The sequence below is a fragment of the Hyperolius riggenbachi genome, chromosome 2 (genome assembly GCF_040937935.1).
Source record: "Hyperolius riggenbachi isolate aHypRig1 chromosome 2, aHypRig1.pri, whole genome shotgun sequence".
Lineage (NCBI taxonomy): Eukaryota > Metazoa > Chordata > Amphibia > Anura > Hyperoliidae > Hyperolius > Hyperolius riggenbachi.
Genome location: NC_090647.1, coordinates 98,036,882 through 98,061,338, shown reverse-complemented (window position 1 = coordinate 98,061,338; position 24,457 = coordinate 98,036,882). Strand labels below are relative to the sequence as shown.

The 24,457-nt window shown below is 43.2% G+C and overlaps 1 protein-coding gene across 5 annotated transcripts in view; it reads left to right on the top strand.

The window, feature by feature from the left end:
• The window catches only part of PROSER1 (proline and serine rich 1), a 54,871-nt gene that overhangs the window by 14,209 nt on the left and 16,205 nt on the right, over positions 1–24,457 (top strand). For all 5 annotated transcript variants that reach the window (XM_068267103.1, XM_068267106.1, XM_068267105.1 and 2 more), the window contains exons 6-9: positions 9,635–9,728; positions 11,352–11,462; positions 13,708–13,788; positions 14,665–14,743. In XM_068267103.1, the coding sequence (XP_068123204.1) occupies positions 9,635–9,728; positions 11,352–11,462; positions 13,708–13,788; positions 14,665–14,743 (365 nt within the window). The remainder of the gene's footprint in view (positions 1–9,634; positions 9,729–11,351; positions 11,463–13,707; positions 13,789–14,664; positions 14,744–24,457) is intronic.

Below are 24,457 nucleotides of genomic sequence, written 5' to 3'. Positions count from 1 at the left end.
CATCCCGGGGGTTTCTGTAAATTTTTATGGACTTTCGGGAATGCATAAAAAGTAGGCGTGATAGGGTTATCCACTTTCAAAAATGTGGCCACTTGTGTATCGCTAACTCCAGTAGTGGCAGTTTAAGTTCAAACAGTGCCCTCTGGTTCTTTACAGGCCTAGATGGGGAGACCCTACAATAGCATTCCCTGTGACTAAGAATCCTGTGACACATACAGACCCCGCCCTTGTCCAATGGCTTGATAACAAGATTCTCATTGGTCTGAAATTCCCGCAGGACATGTTTTTCCTGCGGGTTTAAATTAGACATCTTGCTGGCTTCCAGACACAATGACATGTCTCTTTCCACCAATGTCACGAAAGTTTGAACCCCCGAAGAGAGGGAAAAAGGTGGGAAAGAAGTGGACCTTCTCTTCACGTCCCAAAGGGCGAGCAGAGCCAGTTGTCTCATCACTATCTGCTGATATCCAACCTCTTTTATCCTCTAATTCAATAAATGTCAAACAGTGCTGCTTCTGTTTTTGAATTTGTCTCTCTGGAATGCACAATATATGCTGTTTGATGCTCCTGGCTATTAACCCTAGCTCAACCTTACGAAGCTGTACTTGTTATACACATCATTGGACTGTGATTGGGTCTGATTGTACTATATCCATGTGTGACATCTATTGGCTGCTCCTTTTCTGCAATTCGGATTGGGACCAGCATTTTACATCAGTTTATATCAGCCTGTACTAACTCTATCTAAGATGCAAAGAGTCTATGAATGATCCATGCAATTCCTTGAAGGCAATTCAGCTTATTCCACCTTTCAAGTACACCTTTTTTTTGATGCATGACTTGATCTCCTTTATAGAGACCTCTGGGTCTACTTAGGACTGGTTATTTGTGACCTGTTTTAATAATTTGTGTGTAGTGTAGTCTGTGATGTGTGTAAGGATTTTTTTTTTCTACGTTTTCTATATACATGAATTATAATAATCTTTGTATGCACCCAAGCATCAGTTTTTCCTATCTATGCTTTTAATAAGTATATCATGAGGGTATATTCGTGTTCTTTTTTTGCAAATAAGGGCTTGTAGTTAGTGGTCTAGTGTAAATAAGCAAAACTGAAAAATACACCTTTATTTTCAAATAAAATATTGTCAGCATATATTGTTCTAGGGACATAATTCAAACATTGACAAATGTACAAGTAACATAAAATATGTGGGTTTTATCCACAGTAGTGTGTTTTTATTTTAAAATTATAATGGCTGAAAACTGGGAAATTATATTTGTTTTTCTTATTATTCCCATTAAAATGAATATAGAATAAAAACATTCTTAGCAAAAAGTACCACCCAAAGAAAGACTACTAATTGGTGATGAAGAAAACAAGATCTACCAGTAGATCATTATGCTGTGATGAGTAGTGGTAAAGTTATTGGCAAATGAATGGGAGGAGCACTGAAATGTAAAAATTGCTCTTGTCCATAAGGGGAACACCACCTGTAGGTGTCAAGTTCTAGCAGAATGCTATGGGTATACCTGGGACAGAGCAGAAAGTGATAACGTGTGCATGGAGAGATTTCTTGAATAAATGTATTGTCTGTGAACACTTATAACTATAACTGTGCTTGACATTTCAGGTGTAGCAATGCAGACTAGTGGTGCAGCCCGACACAGTACTTTTGAGAGGGAGTGAGGGTGAACACAAATAGTAGTGGCTGTCTGTCGGATGCTCAATATGTCTGTGACAATTTGCAGGTGACCCTATCTATGGGAATTATCACCCTCTCAATAGTCAGGACAGCTAAGAATGGAGAACAAGGACAAATAACATCACTGTGGCCCTGCTGGGACAGATGCTTAAACATTCTTGTGTTTTTTTTAAATACGTCATCAGTGGGATAACAACAAACACAAAGTCATTAAGAGTATCTGTTGTTTTCAAACTCAGCTTATATAATTGCCTCTTCTGTCCACAGAGAACCGTTTTGTTTTCTCCCTTATGATTCCGATCCTGTTGGGTAATGAACATTACAAGTGTGAAGATTCTTTTTCTTTTGAATGATTAATATTTCCTGTATGGAGACTTTTGTACATTTCATCTGTGGTTCCTGTAGTTATGTAGTAGTTCCAATCGATTGAATGTATTGATCGAGCAGGATTGAGAGTGCCCATTGGTCTGGGGCAGGAGCACTAGCCGTTCAGTGGCCCATAGGGTTACTGTGCATGAACTATTGGCTATGGATTCTGCAAATGATCTCGGCACTATATAAAGCCTCTCCTCATTTGTTTAGTCGACACTGACTCTTCGCGACCATATGTACTTTTGCCCGACAGAGATGTCTGTCAGTCACTGCTTCTCTCAGCTGTTGCATTGGCATGTTCATAGCTTCACATATGCGGTCTATCCATTTAGCCTCTGCTGTCCTTTTCTTCTCTTGCCCTCAATTTTTCCAAGCATCAAGGATTTCTCCAAAGAATCTGATCTTCCGATTATGGCCCATATGCAATTCAGGTTTTCTCCTATCTGATATTTTCACACCTTGTCATAAAATGCCCTTTAAACCACCAGCAAGCAAGAAAATACAAAAAATAATTTTGATAGTACTTTTTCACCAACATTTAGGTACTTTTTTCAATTGTAAAATGCTTACGTTATTTTAAAGAGAATATGAAAAGTATCTCCTAGGAGATAATTCAGGAGAAAAAGTTAATTGCATATTGGCCTATGTGTGCAAAATATTTGAGTTTTAGTAGTAATATCAGCCCTTCTTATAAACACTCTGGCCTTATTTCTTTAAGTATTGATTAGTTAGATCAGGGAACTCTTAGTATTCCACACCCACAATTCAAAAGCATCATTTTTTCTAAGAATGGCCTTATTTATAGTCCAATGCTACTACTGGGAAGACCATAGCTTTAACTATCCTGATCTCTGCTGGTAAAGTGTTATCTCTATCCTTTAGTATCTTAAACAAATTTACCATAGTTTTCCGCCTAAGTAACAAGTGTCTTTAAGCCCAATTTACACGATACAATTCTTTGTACGATTCGATTACGATTCTATTTACAATCTGATTTAAATCCGACATGTCCGATCAGGATTCGATTCAATTCGATTTGCCATTACAAAACAATGGCAAATCTAATTCAATTGAATCCCGATCGGACATGTCGGATTTAATCGGATCGTAAATAGAATCATAATTGAATCGTACTGTGTAGATTGTGCTTTAAAGTGAACCCAAGGTGAGAGTGATAAAAACACTAGTTGACTGGCAGTCCTTCTGATCTATTTGGCTACTGCAGTGAACTGAATTACACCAGAAACAAGCATGCAGCTAATCTTGTTAGTTCTGACAATATTGTCAGAAACCCCTGACCTGCTGCATGCTTGTTCAGGGTCTATGGTTGAAAGTATTAGAGGCAGAGGACCAGCAGGGCAGCCAGGCAACTGGTATTGCTTAAAAGGAAATAAATATGGCAGCCTCCATATTATTCTCGCATCGAGTTCCCTTTAAATCTCATGGCTGCAGTCACCATCTGCAGAGATCTGCGATTCCAGGAAGAGGAAATCTGTTACTTCTACTTTTTCCTCTATCTATTTGTAGATGGTTAATTGGAGCAGATGTTATAACTTGACTTTTCTTCAGGGCTGTGGAGTCAGTCCAAAAATCCTCAGACTCCGACTCCTCAGTTTAGGATTCCACCGACTCCAACTCCTCGACTCCGACTCCTCTAATTTGCATATTACAATTTTGTTGATTTAAAAGTATGTAACATGAAATTCGTCTCAACTGCCAACGCTTAGGAATTTTACAAAACAACTGAAGTGAGAAGGATATGTAGATTACTATATTTATTCCCTTTAGACTAAAACTAGTCCTTGGTAAGAGTACTTGTAAAAGGTACAAACCGGAACAAAGAACATCTATCAGGCCCTAGGCAATGTAAGTGTGGGTACATGTAAGAGTGATGTGCAGGTACTCTGCAGGGGAATGAGGAGATTGTAAACAGACAACACCTCTGTGTTCAATGTGCACAGCATTCTCAGTGGATTCCCTGCAGCTCTGTGGGGAGTGCATATGTAGAGTATAGTACTACTGTGTAACAAAGTAAACCTGAGACAGATGAAATTAAAGTTTTATACATACCTGGGGCTTCCTCCAGCCGCCTTCAGGATAATCAGTCCCTTGTTGTCCTCCTCCACCACCTGGATCTTCTGCTATGATTCCAGATACTTGAGCCAGTCGGGCGTAATGCGCATGCACACACTCCGCCGCCAGGAGCATACTACACCTGCGCAGCACTATTGCGCAGGTGCAGAACGTTCCTGGCTGTGGAAGCGGCATGCGGCCGGACAGCGCTGACTGGCTGAATTACCAGGACCCATAGCAGAAGATACGGGTGGTGGAGGACAGCGAGGGACTGATTAGCCTGAAGGGGGCTGGAGGAAGCCCCAGGTATGTATAAAACTTTACTTTTCATCCGTCTCAGTTACCCTTTAATTTGTAGTCACCAAACCAAATTTTAACAACATATCAAATTATTTGATTTCAGCAGCAAAGAGTACATTTGCATAAATCAGCATCAATGCAGAATTATTTCCATCTCGTTGACCATCTCTATTAGTGACACAGCTACACATCGGGCTTTATTCTTACAGCATAGATGTTATTTAGTATATATAAGAGATTCCTGTGTACACATCATATATATAAAGTCACAATCAGATATGTATATCTGACCTTAAAAATACGGAATATTTTAATTACAGTTACAAATTCATTAGGAGTCGGAGTCGGTGCATTTTTTCCCGACTCCGACTCCAGGCACCCAAAATTGCCCGACTCCACGACTCCGACTCCACAGCCCTGCTTTTCTTTATGTTAAACGGTAGACCAGCTTTGACACTTTCTTGTTTGACATTCATGGCTCTTCAATTCTTCCTCACTTTCAGCCATCAGTATCACCGGCATATCTCAGATTGTTAAAATTCCTGCCTGCTGTTTTAATTCCATCACGGAACTCATCCAAACCAAGCCACTTGCAAAATAAATAAATCACATTCTATATAAAGACATAATAGTCATTACAATCATATAGCAATCTTCTTCTGCAGTACATGGGAGGTTTGAGGACACCTTGTGTATCCTTAACCACTTGCCGACCAGAGAATTTTTCAGTGATCGGTGCTGCGTGGGCTCTACAGCCCGCAGCACCAATCAGGAGTGCAACAGGGCGATCAGATTACCCCCCCTTTTTTCCCCACTAGGGGGATGTCCTGCTGGGGGGGGGTCTGATCGCCGCCGGCTGCATTTGCTTAGCGGGGGGGGCTCTTCAAAGCCCCCCTCCGCAGCGTTCTCCGCCGTCTCGCCGCTCCCTCCCTCTCCCTCCCCCTGTGAGCTGCGCAGGACGGATTTCCGTTCTGCGCATTGAAGGATAGGCTTCAGCCTATCATATGCCGGCGATCCCCGGCCAATCAGAGGCCGGGGATCGCCGATCTGCCTTACGGCGCTGCTGCGCAGCAGCGCCGTATTATGTAAACAGCGGGGATTCCTTCCCCGCCTGTTTACATTTTGGCAGCGAGCCGCGATCGGCGGCTCTCCGGCTGTTCACGGAGACACCCTCCGTGAACTGACATGGAACGGCCGTTTCCATGGTAACCCGCAGACGACCAGTTTATGCCAATCGGCGTTAGCTGGTCGTCAAGAGGTTAAAGAGACACTGAAGCGAGAATAATTCTCGCTTCAGAGCTCATAGTTAGCAGGGGCACGTGTTTATCCCGCGGCTAAACAGGGGTCCCTTCACCATCAACCACCCCCCCCCCCCCCCCTGCTCCTAGAGGCAGGGCTAACTGCTGCAGCCCTGCCTCCAGTCGTATCTATCAGCGGCGCATTGCCGCCTCTCCCCCACCCCTCTCAGCGAAGGAAGACTGAGAGGGGCGGGGGAGAGGCGGAGATACGCGCTGACAGACGTGCGTGGGGCAGGGCTGCGGCGGTTAGCCCTGCCTCAATCAGGAAGTGATCCCCGGCTGAACGGAGGGGATTTTGGGGGGTCAGGGACCCTCGTTTAGCCGCTGGATAGCGGCGGTTTAGCAGGGGCACACGTGCCCCTGCTAACTGTGAGCTCTGAAGTGAGATTTATTTAATGTATCTCAGTGGGATGGTGCACACCAGCGGTTTGAGGTTGCTAGCAAACCGCAAACGTGGCTCCTGCAGCATTTTGCAGATGTGTTTCTGCCTCCATGTAAAGTATAGGAAAAGCTCAAACCGCTCTGGAAAACGCTAGATCAGAGCGGTTTTCCAGGCATTTCTGTTACAGAAGCTGTTCAGTAACAGCTTTACTGTAACAATATATGAAATCTGCTACACAAAAACGCTCCTAATGCCGGGCATACGCGGCACGTTTTATGTGCCAGATCGAGCCAGCGCATCCCCGCGCGTTCGCGTGGATCGATTACCGCACTTCCTTATCACCGCTCGATTCCCTGCCATTGTCCGCCGGCGGGAATCGAGTGGGCGCAGGTCGAGCGGCATGATCGGGCTAGTTGAATATTATCAGCTGGCTGGATCAGCTGGTCGATACACGGTACAGAAACGTACCGTGTATCCCCAGCATTAGAAAACCTTTAGGCCCAGTGCACATCAAAAACCTCTAGCAAATTCTCTAAACGCTAGAGGTTTTTGAAGCAGATTTTCAGAGGAATTCGAGGCATGTTTAAGAACTTATATAGGTTGGTGGAATGTTGTAATGCTACCTGGAGTTCCTTAGTGGACTTAGACTTCGATTCATCATTGTCTTTGCGATAACCTTTTCCAGTTCGTTAAATTACCAAATTCGAAGTTTATAGATTTCTAGTTGTATTCATCAAGGTTTTTCCACATTCGGTGTGAATTTGGTATCGTGTCGATATTTTCATTTTACAGTGGTAATTTAACACCAGGCCATAAGATTCACATGGAATTGTGGGTAAAAAGGCAGTCCTTTGAACACCACGTAGCAACATTCCAAATAGGGCTTAAAACCTGGACCAGGATTCTGGAAGTGGCTTGGGACAATCCCACAATTTCACCAGGTACGGCTTGATAGGAGCCTTTTCTGAAAAAATGTAGTGCAGCTAGCAATTTAGTTAACCCTGGCACTGCCTGTGTTCTCTTACAAGATGATTCAAGAGAAATGCAGATGTCCTGGTATAGCAAATAAATCCATTCTCTTGCAAATTGACATGGTTCTAGACCACATGTGTCGAACTCCAGGCCTGGAGGGCCAGATCCATGCCAGTGTTTAGGATGGACTGAGAAAGAAAGGTGCTCTACCTGATGGACCACTCGGCCCTCGTAGGACCGGTTTGACATACCTGTTCTAGACCTTATTCTTGCCCTTCTGCGCCTTTGAATCACTCTCAGCTGATACATAACCACTTCAAATGGCTCCATCTTCTCTGTCAGCAATGATCTGACAGGAATAACGACAGAGCAGTGAAGGAGATAACTAATCCTAAATGAACGCTAAACGACGCCCACTTTCATTTTCATGAATTCCACTTTCTTCCGGTTTATCGCATCATTACCGAATGATTACCGAATGCTCGCTAACTGCTGTAGATAACGCTGATGAATCCTAAAATCAACTTATCGAGTTTGGTATTTTACCGAGCTGTCGGTAATTGATTCGATAAGGCTTGATGAATCGAGGCCATAGTCCTCCATGGTGAAAGCCAGACTGAACTGATTATGAGCAGTAGTATCAAATATCTTTGCACTCATGGGGAAACTATGCTGTCATATTTGCTGTTTACATGTTTCCGTTCCATGTGTAATACAAGTGGAATGTACAGTCAGGTGTAAAATATTCACATGGGCTATTCTATAGGATACGGTCCCGTTGTCTTTGTTGACCTGGAGATGGTGCTATGGAAAACCGGGGCTGGATGAGTCACACTTGCTTTATACTGACTAGGCAGGATATTCCACTCCTTCACCCTCCTGACATAACACCAAACAGCATCACTAGCAACAGGGGATCCCTGTAACCTGCAATACTTGAGCTGCTGTGCATGAATATGTAACACACTGTATAACAGAGGGGTTTACCAGAAACACGCAACAGGCTGCACTGTTCAAATTCCTTTTCCAATTCTTTTGAAATTGAAAAAAATAAAAATCTGTTCTTGTGGCTAACGTAATGCCCCTTTTTTTTCCATGGGAGGCTGACGGTGGTGAATTCACCTGTCAGCTGCTCCCCTCCTTGGTTGCTTGGTAGCGCTTGGCATGGGCATGCAAAAGCTGCCCTCATACACCCCTCCACGTATGGAGTTACATCTGGGCGTGGCTGTCCTCAGACATGACATGCTGCCGGGTAACGCCGCCGAGTGTCAACATGTTACAAACACTGCTATTTGGCTGCATAATACTGTAGCCAGAAATTGCTCATCGTTGGCAGCTGGGAAACTGAACTGGCCGACAGGCACACAATTCTCCCACCCCTTAGATTGTAAGCCTATTCGGCAAGGCCCTCCTCACCATGTGCACTTCTCCACTGCCTTATGGACTCAGTGACTTATGTACCAACACTATAATGTCACTGTGTACCATTTAATGCTTTAAAACAAACCTGAAGTGTTTGGAGTAAAAAAAAGATACTTGCCTTTCTGAACCTTGAGCCTTCCCGTTTCTCTCACTATCCCCTCATTCCAGTGTGGTCTCCCCTGTTCAAATCTCCCACTGCAGGAGGCTTCAGAAACCTGACTGCTCCCGAAGATGGGCGGCTCCATACTGCATGCGCGCTAGAGAGGCAATAGGGAGCCTCCCGGAGACTTCTGAAGCCTGCTGTGGTGGAAGAGAGCCGTCTCTGACCCATCCGTTGGAGACTGCTATGGGAGGTGACAGCGCTGGAAAGAGGAGACCAGGAGAGGGAAGGCTCTGTAGTACCCAGACCCTTCCCCCTACTTAGGTGAGTATGTTTTTTTTTTTTGTTTTTGTTTTTTATTCCAGAAATGCTTCCGGTTCACTTCGATGTCTCCCTTTACCTCTGGTGCAGTGCTGAGTAATATGTTATACTTAATATATATTTATTATAATAACCTCCCATGGAAGAGGGGCCTTAGGGGCAAGCTCAACAGCTTCTGTTTTCACTTGCTTCCATAGGAAGCACAAGTACATTGGGAAGTGGAGAAAATTCTCCTCCAGAAAACTGAACCCTCACAAATGTTTGTAGTGACACGTATTAAGGTATAAGTTCTATCCCTTCTAAAGCAGTGGCTGGATAGTGTAATGGTTAAGGGCTTTGCCTCTGACACAGGAGACCTGGGTTCAAATATCGGCTCTGCCTGTTCAGTAAGCCAGCACCTATTCAGTAGGAGACCTTGGGCAAGTCTCCCTAACAACTGCGTCCTAGTGGCTGCAGCTCTTGCGCTTTGAGTCCACCAGGAGAAAAGCGCAATATAAATGTTTAAATGTGCAAAAGACTGCATGATTTGTGCTTTTTTTTTTTTTTTTTAATAGAATGCCTAGCGTGCTTTTTTTTTATTTGTGGAATAGGTGTTTCAATTTATTTTTCACCAAAATTCATGGTGAGATTTTTATTGCATATTTTTTTTTCAACTTTTTTCTTATTTTTTTCCCCCTTTCTTTTTCCACAGAAATATTCTTGATGCTACAAATTACAAACCAGTTGAAGAACTTTTTAAAACAAGCTTAACAGAAAAGAAACGCTGCAGAAGAATCCTGGAACAGGTAATTTCTGGCGGACTTAGCGCTTGTTCACACTACAAGAGCTTTTCTGAGCGCTTTGTGATTTTAAAAGCTCTTGCTAATGTTATCCCATGTGTGTGTTCTCACTGGAGCGATGTGATTCAGTAAAAATCCCCCATAGTGTTGCATTAGCAAGAGCTTTTCAAAATCACAAGTGCTTAAAAAGCTCTTTTAGTGTGAACAAGCCCTTAAGGTGACCATACATCAGACAATGTATGGGTAGATCGACCAAAAGGTAGATTTCTCTCTGATTAAATCTGATCGGAGAGATCTGTACACCGCAGGCCGGTTCCAGATCGACTTCAGCATGAAATCTCTTGGGAATTGGCCTTATGACACCGCACCCTTCCTCATACATGCACCCCACGTGGTTGCCGGCGTAAAGTGGACACGTGTGTGACATCATACACACCCACGTATGTGCCAGCAACCATGTGAGGCACGTGCATGAGGACGGAGCCCAGAACTAGTGGCGGAAACCGACAGGTAAAGTATACTGCACTGGGCACCGGAGAGCACATTTAACACTAGGGGGTCCAGTGCTGAGGGTTACATTGCGTTCGTCGCTCGTCCCGATACCATCGCACACCTGATCAAGCATGCTGGACTTACATGCGGCCAATCTTGGCCCAAAATTGGTGGCATCGTTGATCAGGCATGCTCTTTGATGGTCGGTCGGCCGCCAAGTCACCTTATGTATGGCCACCTTTATTCACTGACGATACATAGGCAGAAGCTGCTTGTAGCCAATCGATCAAAAAGTGTCTTTAACCTCCTTGACGTTATGATTCTTTCTGGATTTTAGGGTCTAAAAGCCGTGCCATTTTTTTTGCACCCTTTCAGACCCTAAAACCTGAAAAAAATCATGCCGCCAGGGAGATCTGCAGCAGTTTTACAATCACTCACCTTCCTGGCTCCAGCGTTTCAGTTATGCCTCCATCCTCCAGGTGGCGCTGCAACTCTAAAGTCAAATTGCCGGCTGTCGTCATGACGACAGCCAGCGATCTCACCAGGAGGAACCAGAGCACCAGAGTAGAGGAAGAAGAATGGCGTCCGACGTCGGGATCCTCCAGGAAGTGTGTAGAAACGCCCGCTGCACGCTATACTCTGCACACAGCCTCCGCCGGCTACATGAGCAGAGGTCGGGATTACCGCTCTTAGCTGCGGTTTTCCGCCTCGACCCTAGCTCGTGATTACCGCCAATGAGGTTAATAGTCTTCATTGCTGTTAGTTACAGCTCTTCCTGCTTCAGATTACCATTTGGATACACTGGGTGAGGCATTGTCTGTCACTGATTTTAAACTTTATGTAATATGTGCTGCTCAGATCTTTTTTTAAACGTTAATTATATCCGTTGTGAACACAAATACAGTGTAAAGCGCTAACACAAACTACAAGAGAGTTCACACTAGTATGTTTCCCATTTTGTATACTTGTTGTCAATAAAATTGCTGTTGTCTCAGAGACATGTGATATGTTTTCATGTGGTGTTTCCCATTCGTGGCACAAGGCAAATGCAGTCAAGATGCTGGTATGTGCATGGCCAAGAACTTAGTACTGCTGATGTGCTTTATTAGTTGTGTTTTAATCTCTTTATTTCCTTAGGCTGCAAAGAGTGGTTGTAAAGCTCCAAATGCCATGATCTCCTCCTGCGGAATGATCCCTGGAAACCCGTATCCGAAGGGCAGACCCAGCCGCCTCAATGGAGTATTCCCTGTAAGGACTGTGACTAAAGACGGTGACTGCATTAGCCATAGATGAGATCTTCACATGACTGGCTGCTGGAAGTGCTATGAAGGCTCAACTTCTCTCATGTTGCACATTAACAGCATAGCCATGTCACGTGCTTTATGCATCATGTGTGTTCTCGGGGTGTGTGCGAGCGGGCATGTTTTAAGAATGTGTGTGTTATATTTTAAGAATGTTTGTGTTTTTAAGATCCTTGATAACAAATCGCAGTGGCGTACAATTCATGTTGCCCCCAGCAAAACTTTGACGCTCCCCCTGCCTCAAATGCTCTTACCCAATTTCCTCGCTTCCCCTTGGTGCCCTCCAGAGCCAGGGGGCCCATCTCACAAGGGTCATAAACTACTGTGGCCATCATGGTCTTCACACCTATAACAAGTGTAGCCACAAAAACACCTGGTGTGAAGTATAGTCCCCTGTATAGGAGAAAGGGAAGGCTAGTAGTTGGGGCCCCCCCAGCACTGGGTCTCTCTGCCATCACAGGGGCTGCTCCCCTCTAGTTACACCCCTGAACAATTGTATTAAAGCACACAAAACTTATGCAACAGGTGGAATAAATAGAAGGAATGTAACTGTAGACATTTCAGCTGTACAACTATTAAACAGTCCATGAAATAAGCCTGGAAAAGGAAGCTCCTCCCCTAGGAATTTCATGGTACCCAGCTATGTGCTTCTGTTGCTCTTTTTGCCTGTTCTTCACAGTTGGGCACTCTGAGACTCTACCATGTTTGTCTGCTGGGGGCTTTCCATGACTCCAGGAAGGTTGACCTTCTTGCCAGCCATGTGTGGCCCTGGCATTTGTAAACCTAAACGTATTTTTCCTCTCGGTTTCTGTTTTCTGTTTTTTAGCTTTTTTTTTTTTTTTTTCTTTTTATTAAAAAAAAATCCCTAAGGCTAGTTTCCCACTGCATCTGTTGCGGTGCCTTGCATCGGACACTGTAATCGCATTCAGTTGCGATGTAGTTATATGGCAACAGCATGTTCACATCCCCGCGTTATTGGTGTGGTGCGGTTGCTGCCGTCAGAATAGCGTGGTGTGCATTTACAGAAGAAGTTGAGTGATTACAGTTGCAGTGAAGCATACTTCTATGTATTGTACTATTCTACTATTAAAATGCGATCCAACTTTTCAACACTGTTGCTATCCTATTCTGCAGGATGCGCAAATTGCACTCAGTGTGAATGTACCGTAATCCCCTATGATGCTACAAATCACATTGCAAATAACTCAGATGTTATAGGATTTCTTTGCAACTCTTCACTCCTGTGTTGTAAGGAATTGAGGTATTAAAGGAAGCTAAGCACTTTTTTTCACTGGAATTTCTCCTGGTTTCTAAAAGCTATTGGAGTTGCCATGTCCCCCCCCCCCCCCCCCCCCTCCCATTCTAGCTGACCTTACTTACAGAAGTTACAGATGCTGTCTTCATACTTTCCTTCTGGATATACTCTTTGAAGTAGTTGTCCTATTTACCTACCCCTTCTGTTGATGAAAGGTATTGTTTACTTTTTGCTGATGTGTGCACTAAAACCATTCCATTAGTCCTAAGCTGCCTGAAACCTCTGTGGTCGGGCAGGCTGGCTGATGTAGGCTAATAAATCCTCTGCTTAAATCTTTTAAATGTAAAAAGAAAAAAGGTAAGATGGAAGTATTTTTTAATAATGAGACACATTGTTTACATGCATTTTTAATGTGCAATTGAGATGCCTTGGGTGCTAAAAATGGTGCTCGGTTTACTTTAAAGGCTAAGCTGACTGGGGTTGCTTTGATAAATCTGTGCTATGTATGACCTTCAATGTGCAAGGGATTAATATGAGCACATGCTGTATGAATGGGCCTTACCGCTATAGCTACTCCCCAACTCTATCTGACAACTGAAGTGAGCAGAATATGGAGGCTGCCAAATGTATTTCCTTTTAAAAAATACCAGTTGCCTGGCAGCCCGGCTGGTCTATTTGGCTGCAGTAGTGCTTGAAACACCAGAAACAAGCATGCAGCTAATTTTGTCAGATCTGGCAATAATGTCAGAAACGGCAGATCTGCTGCATGCTTGTTCAGGGTCTATGGCTAAAAGTATTAGAGGCAGAGGATCAGCAGGACAGCCAGGCAACTGGTATATTTTGAAAGGTAATAAATGTGGCAGCCTCCCTATGCCTCTCATTACAGTCCTCCTATAAGTACCCTGGGGAATGTTTGTAATTTGTAATTGTGTTACAGGGAACTCCAGTGAGAAAAGATGGAGAGGAAACTAATGAAGGGAAGGGAATCGCTGCCAGGATTCTTGGACCGTGTAAGCCAGTAAGTAGTTAAATAACAAGTGTCAGTAATGCTATTGGTGGTGGTAGTGCTGCTGGGTTGCTAAAAATTTAGAATAAAACTTGCACGAGATTTCTGCATTACCCATAGAGATGGCAGTTTCCACTACCTGTTTGTGAAAGTTTAACTCCCCTAGAGACCCTGAGACCTTCCATGGGTACGATGAGGTTGGCCTCATCAACGGGCTATAGTTTATTTTTGTGTCTATAAATCATGTGTTCTCATTTATTGCATATAGAGTATATACAATATTATACAGAAAAATATGTGCATGATAGAAAAGTATATGGACATGCACAAGAAGAAGGTATCCATGGTAACCGCTCACCTGTAAATAGAAAGTACATCTTTTCAATTACTGCTGCAGGTTGCTTATGGTAACCATACACCTGCAGCAGCAAAGGAGAGCAAAAAGAGACATATGTCACAGCACCATCCTCTCTCTCCAGCGCCCCCTGTGTGTCCCCCCCCCCCCCCCCCCACTCTGCTCAGATGTAATCTTCAACTGAGCAGAACGTCCATAATGGGCGGGGAGGAAGTGGCGGTTCTTCCTCCTCTGCCAGTTTTTGCTTCCGCCCCCTCTGCCTGCCGCTTTAGTTCCTGATGTGAGTCACTGCACACAGCACGCAGGGGAGCTGCGCTGTGGGCGGGCTTGTGGTAATTGAGGTCGAAAGGATAGTGTATATTAGTACACTATACACAGGGTGGTAGATACGCTGACCAGCGGTACTGAAGAGGTTAAAAAGGATACCAAGTAGATTGCTGATTGATTTAATCCAAGTACTAATTGTAGTTTTGTGAAAGTAAATGTATGTTAATTTTGTTGGTTTTCTTTGTTTCCTGTCTTTTCTCCTGCAGGCTCCCTCCACCTATAATCCACACAAGCCAGTGCCATACCCGATACCACCCTGCAGACCTCATCCATGTATTGCTCCAAGTAAGAATAGTTGATTTCAGTGTAAGCTGCAAGAAACTAAATAGAATTCCAGTAGATCTACCAAAATTCTACTAATAGAAGTACATTTGCAGTCTGTATCACATATTTCTATTAACCCATTTTGATAACCGTCAATCGATCTCTCTGATTTTAAAATAAATGATGCTAAGCTTGTTGCTTTTGATTGGTTGCCTTCCTCTTCTCCCCTTGTCGTTGCCTCCAGCTTGCTTTACTTTTCCCACTGAGTTTTGTCTTCATTCTGCATGTGTCTCTTACTCCAGAGAACCCCAATATGCATCCATCCTGCTGCATTATCTTCATTTCTTACATACATCCCATAAACTTCATATCTCGCTTCTGGACAGTTAAACTCCCCCGAGTGCACAGCCTGATTTCTATTGAAGGAAAAGTCCTTGCTGCATGGGCCCAATAAAATTCACTTTCCCTCCTAAGTTTTCTCCTAGGTCAGAAAGTTTATTTTAAACAGAAGATGAAAAATCTCCTAGGAGAAAACTCAGGAGAAAAAATGAATTGGATAAGGGCCATTATTTTTTATTAATTGATTTCTGAAAACCTTTTTTCTTTGCTTGCAATCTGGAAAAATAACTAAAAATGGCTATTGTATTAGCTCTGGAGCTGTCAGTAATCTCTCTATTTATCTCTTGGTTTGCTTTCTGGAGCATGAGTCTGAGAAATGGCTAGAAAAAACATAGGAGCAATTTAACCATATTTGTTCTGATCAATTTTTGAAGGACATTTTATTTAAAAAAATATATAAATTAGAACTGTTCTTGTTTTTAATACCTAATTAAGACAAGTTTCATGGAATATTCTTTAAAGAGAGTCTGAAGCGAGAATAAATCTCGCTTCAGACCTCATAGATAGCAGGGGCATGTGTGCCCCTGCTAAAACGCCGCTATCCCGCGGCTTAACGGGGGTCCCTGATCCCCCAAATCCCCTCCGTGCCGTGGGGGAGCGATTCCGCATTGGGGCAGGGCTAACCGCCGCAGCCCTGCCTCCCGCGCGTCTATCAGACGCGTACCTCCGCCTCTACCCCGCTCAATCTTCCTTCACTGAGACGGGCGGGGGAGAGGCGGCGATGATGCAGGGCTGCAGCCGTTAGCCCTGCCTCCAGGAAGAGCAAAATTTACGACCAATTTGGTCGTTGATTTTGCAGGGGGGGTTTGGGGGTGAAGGGACCCCCGTTTAGCCGCGGGATAGCGGCGTTTTAGCAGGGGCACACATGCCCCTGCTAACTATGAGCTCTGAAGCGAGATTTATTCTCGCTTCAGAGTCTCTTTAAAGGACAACTGAAGCGAAAAGGGATATGGAGGCTGCCATATTTATTTCCTTTTAAGCAATACCAGTTGCCTGGCTACCCTGCTGATCCCCTGCTTCTAATACTTTTAGCCATAGCCCCTGAACAAGCATGCAGCAGATTAGGTATTTCTGGCATTGTCAGATCTGACAAGATTTGCTGCATGCTTGTTGCTGGTGTTATTCAGACACTGCAGCCAAATAGATCATCAGGGCTGCCAGACAACTGGTATTGTTTAACAGGAAATAAATATGGAAGCCTTCATATTCTACTCACCTCAGTTGTCCTTTAAGGGACTGCTATAAAAAAGTGTAAAATTATAAAAATACGTGTGTACACATATAGGATGCACTTTTTGTCCCAGAGTAAAGTGCACTGTAAATATCTTTTTTCCTCTGCAACTTACAGTCCATCTTCACATATAGGGTTCTTTATAGAGTCCTTTATTTTCAAAAGGACCCCCTGAACGCGGGAGGTCCAGTCCAGCTGCCCGAATAGTGTTACGCTAGTAAGTAGGCATCTTTGTATGAGTCCTTGACAAGAGATGATTCAGAAGAGAACTTAAATAATCCCCCATGAGGAGAGGTATTCTCAACTAACTCAGTAAGAGGTTAGAGCCATCAGATTAATGAAACCTACTGTAAAGTAACAGCTAAATAAGAAAAAAGTCATTTACATTGCATTTAACTCTGGGACAAATGGACAACATTATATGCATTTTACATTTTTCAGTTTTTTAGTGATAGTGGTCCTTTTTTTTTAGTTTTGTGTATAGCACATTTTATATAAGTATTTAATTTAGAGCGCATGCCAATCAGTGTGCAGTTCCTGCTGAGTTTTTTTTATACCTGGAGAAACATTGTGACTGGGTTTGGTCTTATTTACTCGACTGAAATAGGACAAGGACATTGGGAATTAGTTATCAGTCTGTGTAATCTGTTGTCAGGGTAGCATACTTAAAAGGGCACTACAGTGACATTTAGGCTACTGGGACTACCCTAGTAGCATGTTTCTAATAGTAAGAGCAACCCACATTAGGTAGTGTTCTGGTTACAACGGTCAGCAAGATAGGATAATTTATAGCATCCAGGATAATTTATAGATCCTTGCGTCTCTAGAAAGTGACGTCCTTCTCTATTCAGCTATTTCTCTTGTCTCCTCTCCGTGTGTGAGATAAAAGCCTGTTGTGTCTGGCTCTGTCAGCTTTGAGAATGGATATCTTAGATAAATAAACAAGCAGCTTCCTGTTTATTTACCTAAGATATCCATACTTGCTGCTGATGGACAGCCTTAGGGCCAATTCAGACTATAAATCGCAAAATGGTAGCGCTGCCATTTTGCGTGGGTGATTTTACAGCGATTAGCGCGGTAAATCACTACTCACACTTCCGTGATTCAAAACGTTAGCGATCAGCGCTTTACTAAGCACTGTACCGCGATCGCTCCAGAATCGCGGCAAAATGCTGCATGTAACGCATATTGTGATTGCCGCAAATCGTCTGCGATCAGCGCCAATCGCTGCAGTGAGATCACTGCCATATACTTTCTATTGCACTAGTGCTTCATCGATTAGTGGGTATTGCCCGCTAATTGCTCAAGTGCAAACAGGCCCTTACAGCACAAGCTTCTATCTCTCACACGGAGAGGAGAGAAATAGCTGTTACAGCTGCACAGAGAAAGACATCACTTTCTAGTGACGGCAGGATCAGAAAGATGTGCTATAAATGATCGTATCCTTGATGACCTTTGTAACCAGTTTCACTACCTAATGTGTGGTGCTCTCATGATAAGAAACATGCTGCTAGGGTTATCCCAGTAGCCTAAATTTCATTGTAGTGCCCTTTTAACTTGGGGTTGAGACTAAAGTTGGCCGCATTGGTTTTTCTAATCAATTCGTGGCTGATTCCTTCTGAATTTGCCGGTCATCTATTGCCACAACATATCTGATTTCCTTGCTATTTAACTCTAAACATTTATGATTGCACATGATGTCAAATCTTTGTTTGATTGGAATAGGTTTCTGCTTAAATTCTGTAGACCCTGATATGCCGAATAGGGAAGGGATATATCACTATCTGCTCAAATTTAAATTGGGTAGGGATCGATTGGCTGGTCATTATCCGTCTTTTTATGGCCAGCTTTACTGCTATGGAGTTTCCCTAGTTGGGGCAAAATATAAAAACAGTTGTGCAATATTTTTTATTTAAAGAGAAATTCCAATTTAATTACAAAGTTTCCATAAATGGCACATAGCTGCTGAAGTATTTTTGGCATTTAAGGTAATGGCAAATAATTTTTTACAACTCATGGAAACAGTACTGTTCTGTACTGAGGAGTTGTGTTGATACTGTAGAGAAGCTCTCACCTAATTGCTGAGATAATTAGCTGCAGACAATTGGCCTTTGTTGCTCATTTTCGGCACCTGTAATATCCTTGAACTCCTGCTTAAGTTGTTATTGCTAGTAGTCTGGTATTCCACACTGGCTGCAATTTGATAGATGGCCCACAGACTTTCCCTAAGAATAGACATAGATGGAGCAATCTCTCCCTGACTCTACTGGGTAGGCAAAGTTCTGGCTAACCAGTGGCCAGAAGACCTGCAGAGAGGTTTGCTCTACACTGCAGTAATACTCAAACAGTGTAGGGTAGTAAAGAGCTCAATAACTTTACATTGGTACATAAGGCAATGCAAACAATGCTCATGGTTTAGTTAAGAATATGTTCTGGAAATTTGGAATGCTGGGAAATGAAGGGGAGGCGGTAGAGAGCATAAAAGCTATTCTGAAGCAAATTATGTTTTTAGCTTTGTAAGTGCAAAATGACGGACTATGTGTTACGAATTAAATTTGTGGTTTGGCAAGGGGATGGGATATTGAAGTTAACAGCATTGAGCACATCTAGTTTGCAGAGCAGATAAAAATTGACCTTCTCCAGAGGAGCATCTCTTTAGGCATTACATTAGAATTTTTTCTTTTTTTTTCTTTTGCATACAAGTAAAAAAAAAAAAGGTACACTCCACTATCTATAGACCCCATATTGTTCTAAACCAGGGGGTCTCCAAATGTTTAGGGTTGAGGGCCGGGTCAACATACTTCAGACTGCTGGGGAGGCCGGAGAATACATAAAATAATGTAGAAGTCTTTGCATGCCAGACAGTAAAGTATACCCAGATGACAACCTGCAGTCCAATTGGACATCAGTGTCACCTGATGTGGAATGTGATTGGAAACCAGCGAATAACTGCTTTCTGGCTTCATTCTATATGCGGACCACCAATATTTAAAGATGTAGCTGACACCATCTATAATACATTTTGTGTGTGAGGGGCCGGTAAAAATGCTTCAGGGGGCCACATTTGACCTGCGGGCCTTAGTTTGTGGACCACTGTTCTAAACACTACTGCCAACCCTTGTCTTATAGAACAAGTGTGAATGTCCTTCACCAACTATAGTTTGAACTCTAGTAGAGAGCATTGTGGATGAGGAGTGCTCCCCAGAAACTGGCAGTAGTGTTAGGTTGGGACAGAGGCTGGTGTGGACCTTTTTCAAAATAGTGGTTCTCATTATCTCCACAGTAATTAAGACTCTGAGGTGTTTGTTTTTTTTTGTTTTTGTTTTTTTTATCAAGATAGATTATCAGAAAACGGACTCACCAGAACAACGGTTTTGTTAAATGACACCACTCTGAGGGCCCATTCACACTTAAAAGTGCAAAACTGTACTTTGTGTGGGTGATTTTTTTTTCCACGATTTAACACAGAAAATCACTGGACAAATATGTGTTCTTGGAGCGATCGTGATTAGTGCTTCTATAGCGTGCTAATCGTGATCGCTCCCGAATCGGCAAAAAATGCGCAGGTAACACGTTTGGCAATTGCCGCTAATCTTGAATCGCCCGCCCTAAGCAGCAATAGCGGCAGCTAGATCACTGCCATATACTTACCATTGCGCTTTAAAAAACACTAGCGCTTCGGCGATTAGTGGGAATCAACCACTAATTGCCCAAGTGTTAATGGGCCCTTATCCTAGGCAATCTCTTTTGCTCCAAGTTTTTTTCCTTTGCCTTTTCTTTGAAAAATTTGCTTCCTCTAGCAATTTTAGGGAAATATTAAGTGAAATATAATGTGGCCAGTTACTTACCTTGGGCTTCTTCCAGCTCCCTGAGGTTCTCCTGGTCTCTCGTTGTCATTCCGCGCTGCTCTTTTCCTCTGCTGTCCCTCTCCGAATGGTGCATACACATCCCTGTGCCATGTGCCCCCTGCATCACAAAAAAATTCTACTGCGCAGAAAGCCCCCAACTGCAGGGGTGTGATCGAGGAGGCGTGTAACAAGTGACTCGCAAGTACATGTTATGGAAGGGGGCAGTGAGGGAACGGAGCAGCATGGAATGACGGCGAGGGACCAGGAGGATTTCAGGGGACTGGAAGAAGCCCCAGGTAACTAACTGGCCACATCACATTCCCTTCAAGTGTAGGCAAATGCCTTCTCACACTGGAGTTTCAGAACTTTAGAGCCTGTACAAGTCCGTATAAGAAGGCTGTCCAAACCAAAAAAGAAAAACTTTGCATATATGTTCACCTTTTTTAGATTCTATTTTTTATTTTTTTTAAATCTAAAAATAAAACCATGTTCATATTTTTTTCCACCTTCACCATGATGCATAACTGCATGTTCCTGTCATGGTGAAGCCCTTATGCATGCTCCCGCTGTGTCACATACCAGGACAACAAGACAAGGGGAAGGCAAGACTGCTTCAGATCTTACCGTCTGAAAACCTGAACCAAACAAATACTCATGAAAAAGAGACTGCTTATCTGTGAGGCATTTGATGTGCATAATTAACACAAATAATACCAAAAAGAGTGGCATCTATACTTGTACGTTTACTGTCACATCCTGGTCAGGATTAGCCCAAAAGAAAAAAACCATAAAAATATGCCTGTAATGAAGACATGCTTATGAAACCACACCAGAAAACAGGACTTTAAATTGCTACCCAGTGGTGATAAGCACTGTCCCTCCATAATGTGGTCATTGCTCTCCTTTTATATGGTGGAAAAATGTATCTTGGATCATGTTTTCTACATTTATACACAGTAGCATTCGTCAGCTTAAGAGGTATGAAACAAGGTAAGGCCTACATCACATTGGCAAGATATATCAACTGCATACAGTATGATTAGTGAGGAATCTCCGGCTATGTGGCTATGTGGCCCTAGTGCTTGCTGTATATTCACATTTTCCAAGGCTTTACTTAGAGGTAATCTGTAATTAAAAAAATGTACATATATATCCCCTGGGGGTACTTGCCTCAGGAGGGGGAAGCCTCTGGGTGCTAATGAGACTTCCCCCGTCCTCATCTGTCAGTCGGTGCCAATGCTGGATCCCCTAAAACCACAGCCGACATTGGCTCTGGTGCAGTAGCGGCTTTGCGGTCGGGCTGCATACGTTGCCTGCGCAGTAGAACGGACCCGATGGGGCTCAGCTGTTACTTGGAACAAAGCAGGATGGAGGAAGCCTCGTTAGGATCCAGAGCCTTCCCCTTCCCAAGGTAAATTTTTCTTTAAACCAAACCTGTTTGTGATGTACAAATTTAGATACTTACCTCGGGAGGGGGATGCCTCTGGGTCCTCCAAAGGCTTCCTTGTCCTCCTTCACCGGGCCGCTCCAGCTCTGAGATCCCCATAGTGTGGACAAACTGCAACTGCACAGTAGCACGGACCCACTTGGGCTTTGGGGAAAATGGTTGAGTCCAATCGGGCCCATGCTACTATACCAGGCATGGGCAAACTTGGCCCTCCAGCTGTTAAGGAACTACAAATCCCACAATGCATTTGCCTTTGAGTCATGACTGTGGCTGTCAGACTCCTGCAATGCATTGTGAGGCTTGTAGTTCCTCAACAGCTGGAGGGCCAAGTTTGCCCATGCCTGTACTATACAGTTGTCTTGTGCACTAGCAAGCACCTGATCAGGTTTTGTTGGGTTTTTGTGCATGGAAAGTGCTGCTGAAAGAGTATGGGGAAGCTGCTGGAGGATTCAGAGGCTTCCTTCTGCCGAGGTACGTACCCAAATTAGGCACTTTTTTTTTTCCCCCTACAGGTTTCCTTTAAGGTCTCAAAAGTGAATATAATTCTGTAGAATTCGGTGATCGCTGGTGAACTCAGTCTCTCCCTTGGGACCGTACACAAAGCCGAACAAAGTATACATAATCACAATACAGTGGGCCAACACAATAAATTAAATGTCTTGATAACCAAGATAAATGACTGAGCACAATTCTGTGGTGGTGGGTTGTTTTTTATTTTTTAGCTACCAAAAAAATAAAATAAAAGTGCCTGTAAGCACGGCCTCATGGGCAGTCTTGTCAATTATAGCTATGTCCTGATATGAAGTAGGCATTGACAAAAGGCTGCAGGCACGCCCACAGAGTCAATGCAATCATACATCATATATTTGCCATTCTTTTAGTATAAAGCAGGCGAAAGTTGATGCTTTTAAAATCTGGTTTTATATAAAATATATCTATTACACAGCACTGTAGGCTCTTATAATTATTATTAATCTAATATCTAAAAACTTTTAAGTGGTGACCATGTTAGTTTAAAGGCATTCCCTAATTTGTTTTTAAATATTTTTAACAGAACTTGAAATTATTTTTTTCCAAATTGGCCTTAATTGTATAATCAGCAATTCTTTAATTTCTTATCTGTTACATCTATTTTTTTTTTTTAATTTAAAGCTTTAAAAAAAAATCATTTGTTTATATTTTTTTAAATATATATTTTTTTTTTTACAGTGCATGCGTTTAAATCTGAAGTCTGAGAATAGGATGGGCCAAGCAAAAAATAAATAAATAATGTTAATATGTTGGTTCACCTATTACACTGCAGAACCAAGAGAATATATACAGTAAATATTTCTGAATGCCATTTTGACAATTATGTGGACATGCAAGCATATGTGAGCCTAAACTTGCCAGCCAGGCAATGTGCCAGTCCAAATTACAACAGAGTTGTGCGCAAGCTTTTATTCACTGGATTTATTAATGTTCTTTAGCAGTAAGGTAATAAAATATAGATTATTCAAAAAAAAAAAAAATCCTGGAGACTTTGATTAAAGCGGACCTGAACTCAGAATGTCCTCTGCTCTGAAAGATACACAATAGCATAATACCTCAATATTATCAATAGATAGCACTTCTCTGGTTCATCACATTAGTAGAGACAGTAAGCCCCAAAGGAAGTGCACTCGCCCGTTTCGTGTGACCACTGTGAGATTGGTCATAGATCGATCTAGGTCCAGCCCCCGGGTCTACTGGTCGGTGGCTGAGTGTTCCTCTTCTCAGGCAGCAGCTTCTCCCAGCAATATGATCAATCTCAATAACTCATAGAGAACAGAGGTCAGATAGCGTAATCCAGTTTGATTAAAAAAAGGTTTTATTTCTAAAAAAAACTACTCACACAGTGTAGCAGTGTTTGAAAGCGTTTAGAGTATTAACGGGCTCTCCCCCGTGCCTCCCAGGCAGGCTCGTTAGGATTTCCCCGCAACCGTGTCTCCCCTCTAGAGATGTCCCGAACGGTTCGCCGGCGAATGGTTCCTGGGGAACTTTGGTGGTTCGCGTTCGCCTACCATAGACGAACTTTCCCGGAAGTTCGATTCGCCCCATAATGCTCCATTGAGCAAAACTTTGACCCTCTACACCACAGTCAGATGACACATTGTTGCCAATCAGACTGCACTCACTCTTGGAGCCTCACACCCCCCCCCCCCCCCCTTATACAAGGCAAGGTCCTTGTGCCATTTGACTCACTCGTCTGCCTACACTAATTAGTTAAGGGACAGCTACCCTTCTCCCGGATGGAGGAGGGTGTCATCTGCCAGGGAATTACAGTATTTTAAAAGCCAGCTTACATACCGTGGCTGGGAATTGAACCCAGGTCTCGGTGTATGGTAGGTAACCAACATATCCATTATACCACCAACACTACTAGCTGAAGCTAGCCTAGAATGTACCATTTATGCTCAATCCCAAAAAAAAAAATTGGACAAGACAAATAACATTTATATCACACTTTTCTCCTGGCAGACTCAAAGCACCAGAGCAGCAGCCACTAGGGCACACTCTATATAGGCAGTAGCAGTGTTAGGAAGACTTGCCTAAGGTCTCCTACTGCATAGGTGCTGGCTTACTGAACAGACAGAGCCGAGATTCGAACCCTGGTCTCCTGTGTCAGAGGCAGAGCCCTTAACCATTAACTATCCAGCCACTGCTTAAGGATTAGTAGCCAGGCATGGCCTTGCCTCTTGTGATCAACAGTTGTCTCTCTCTCTCGCTGGCTTTTGAAATACTGTTATTCCCTGGCAGATGAGACCCTCCTCCCTCCGGTAGGAGGGTGG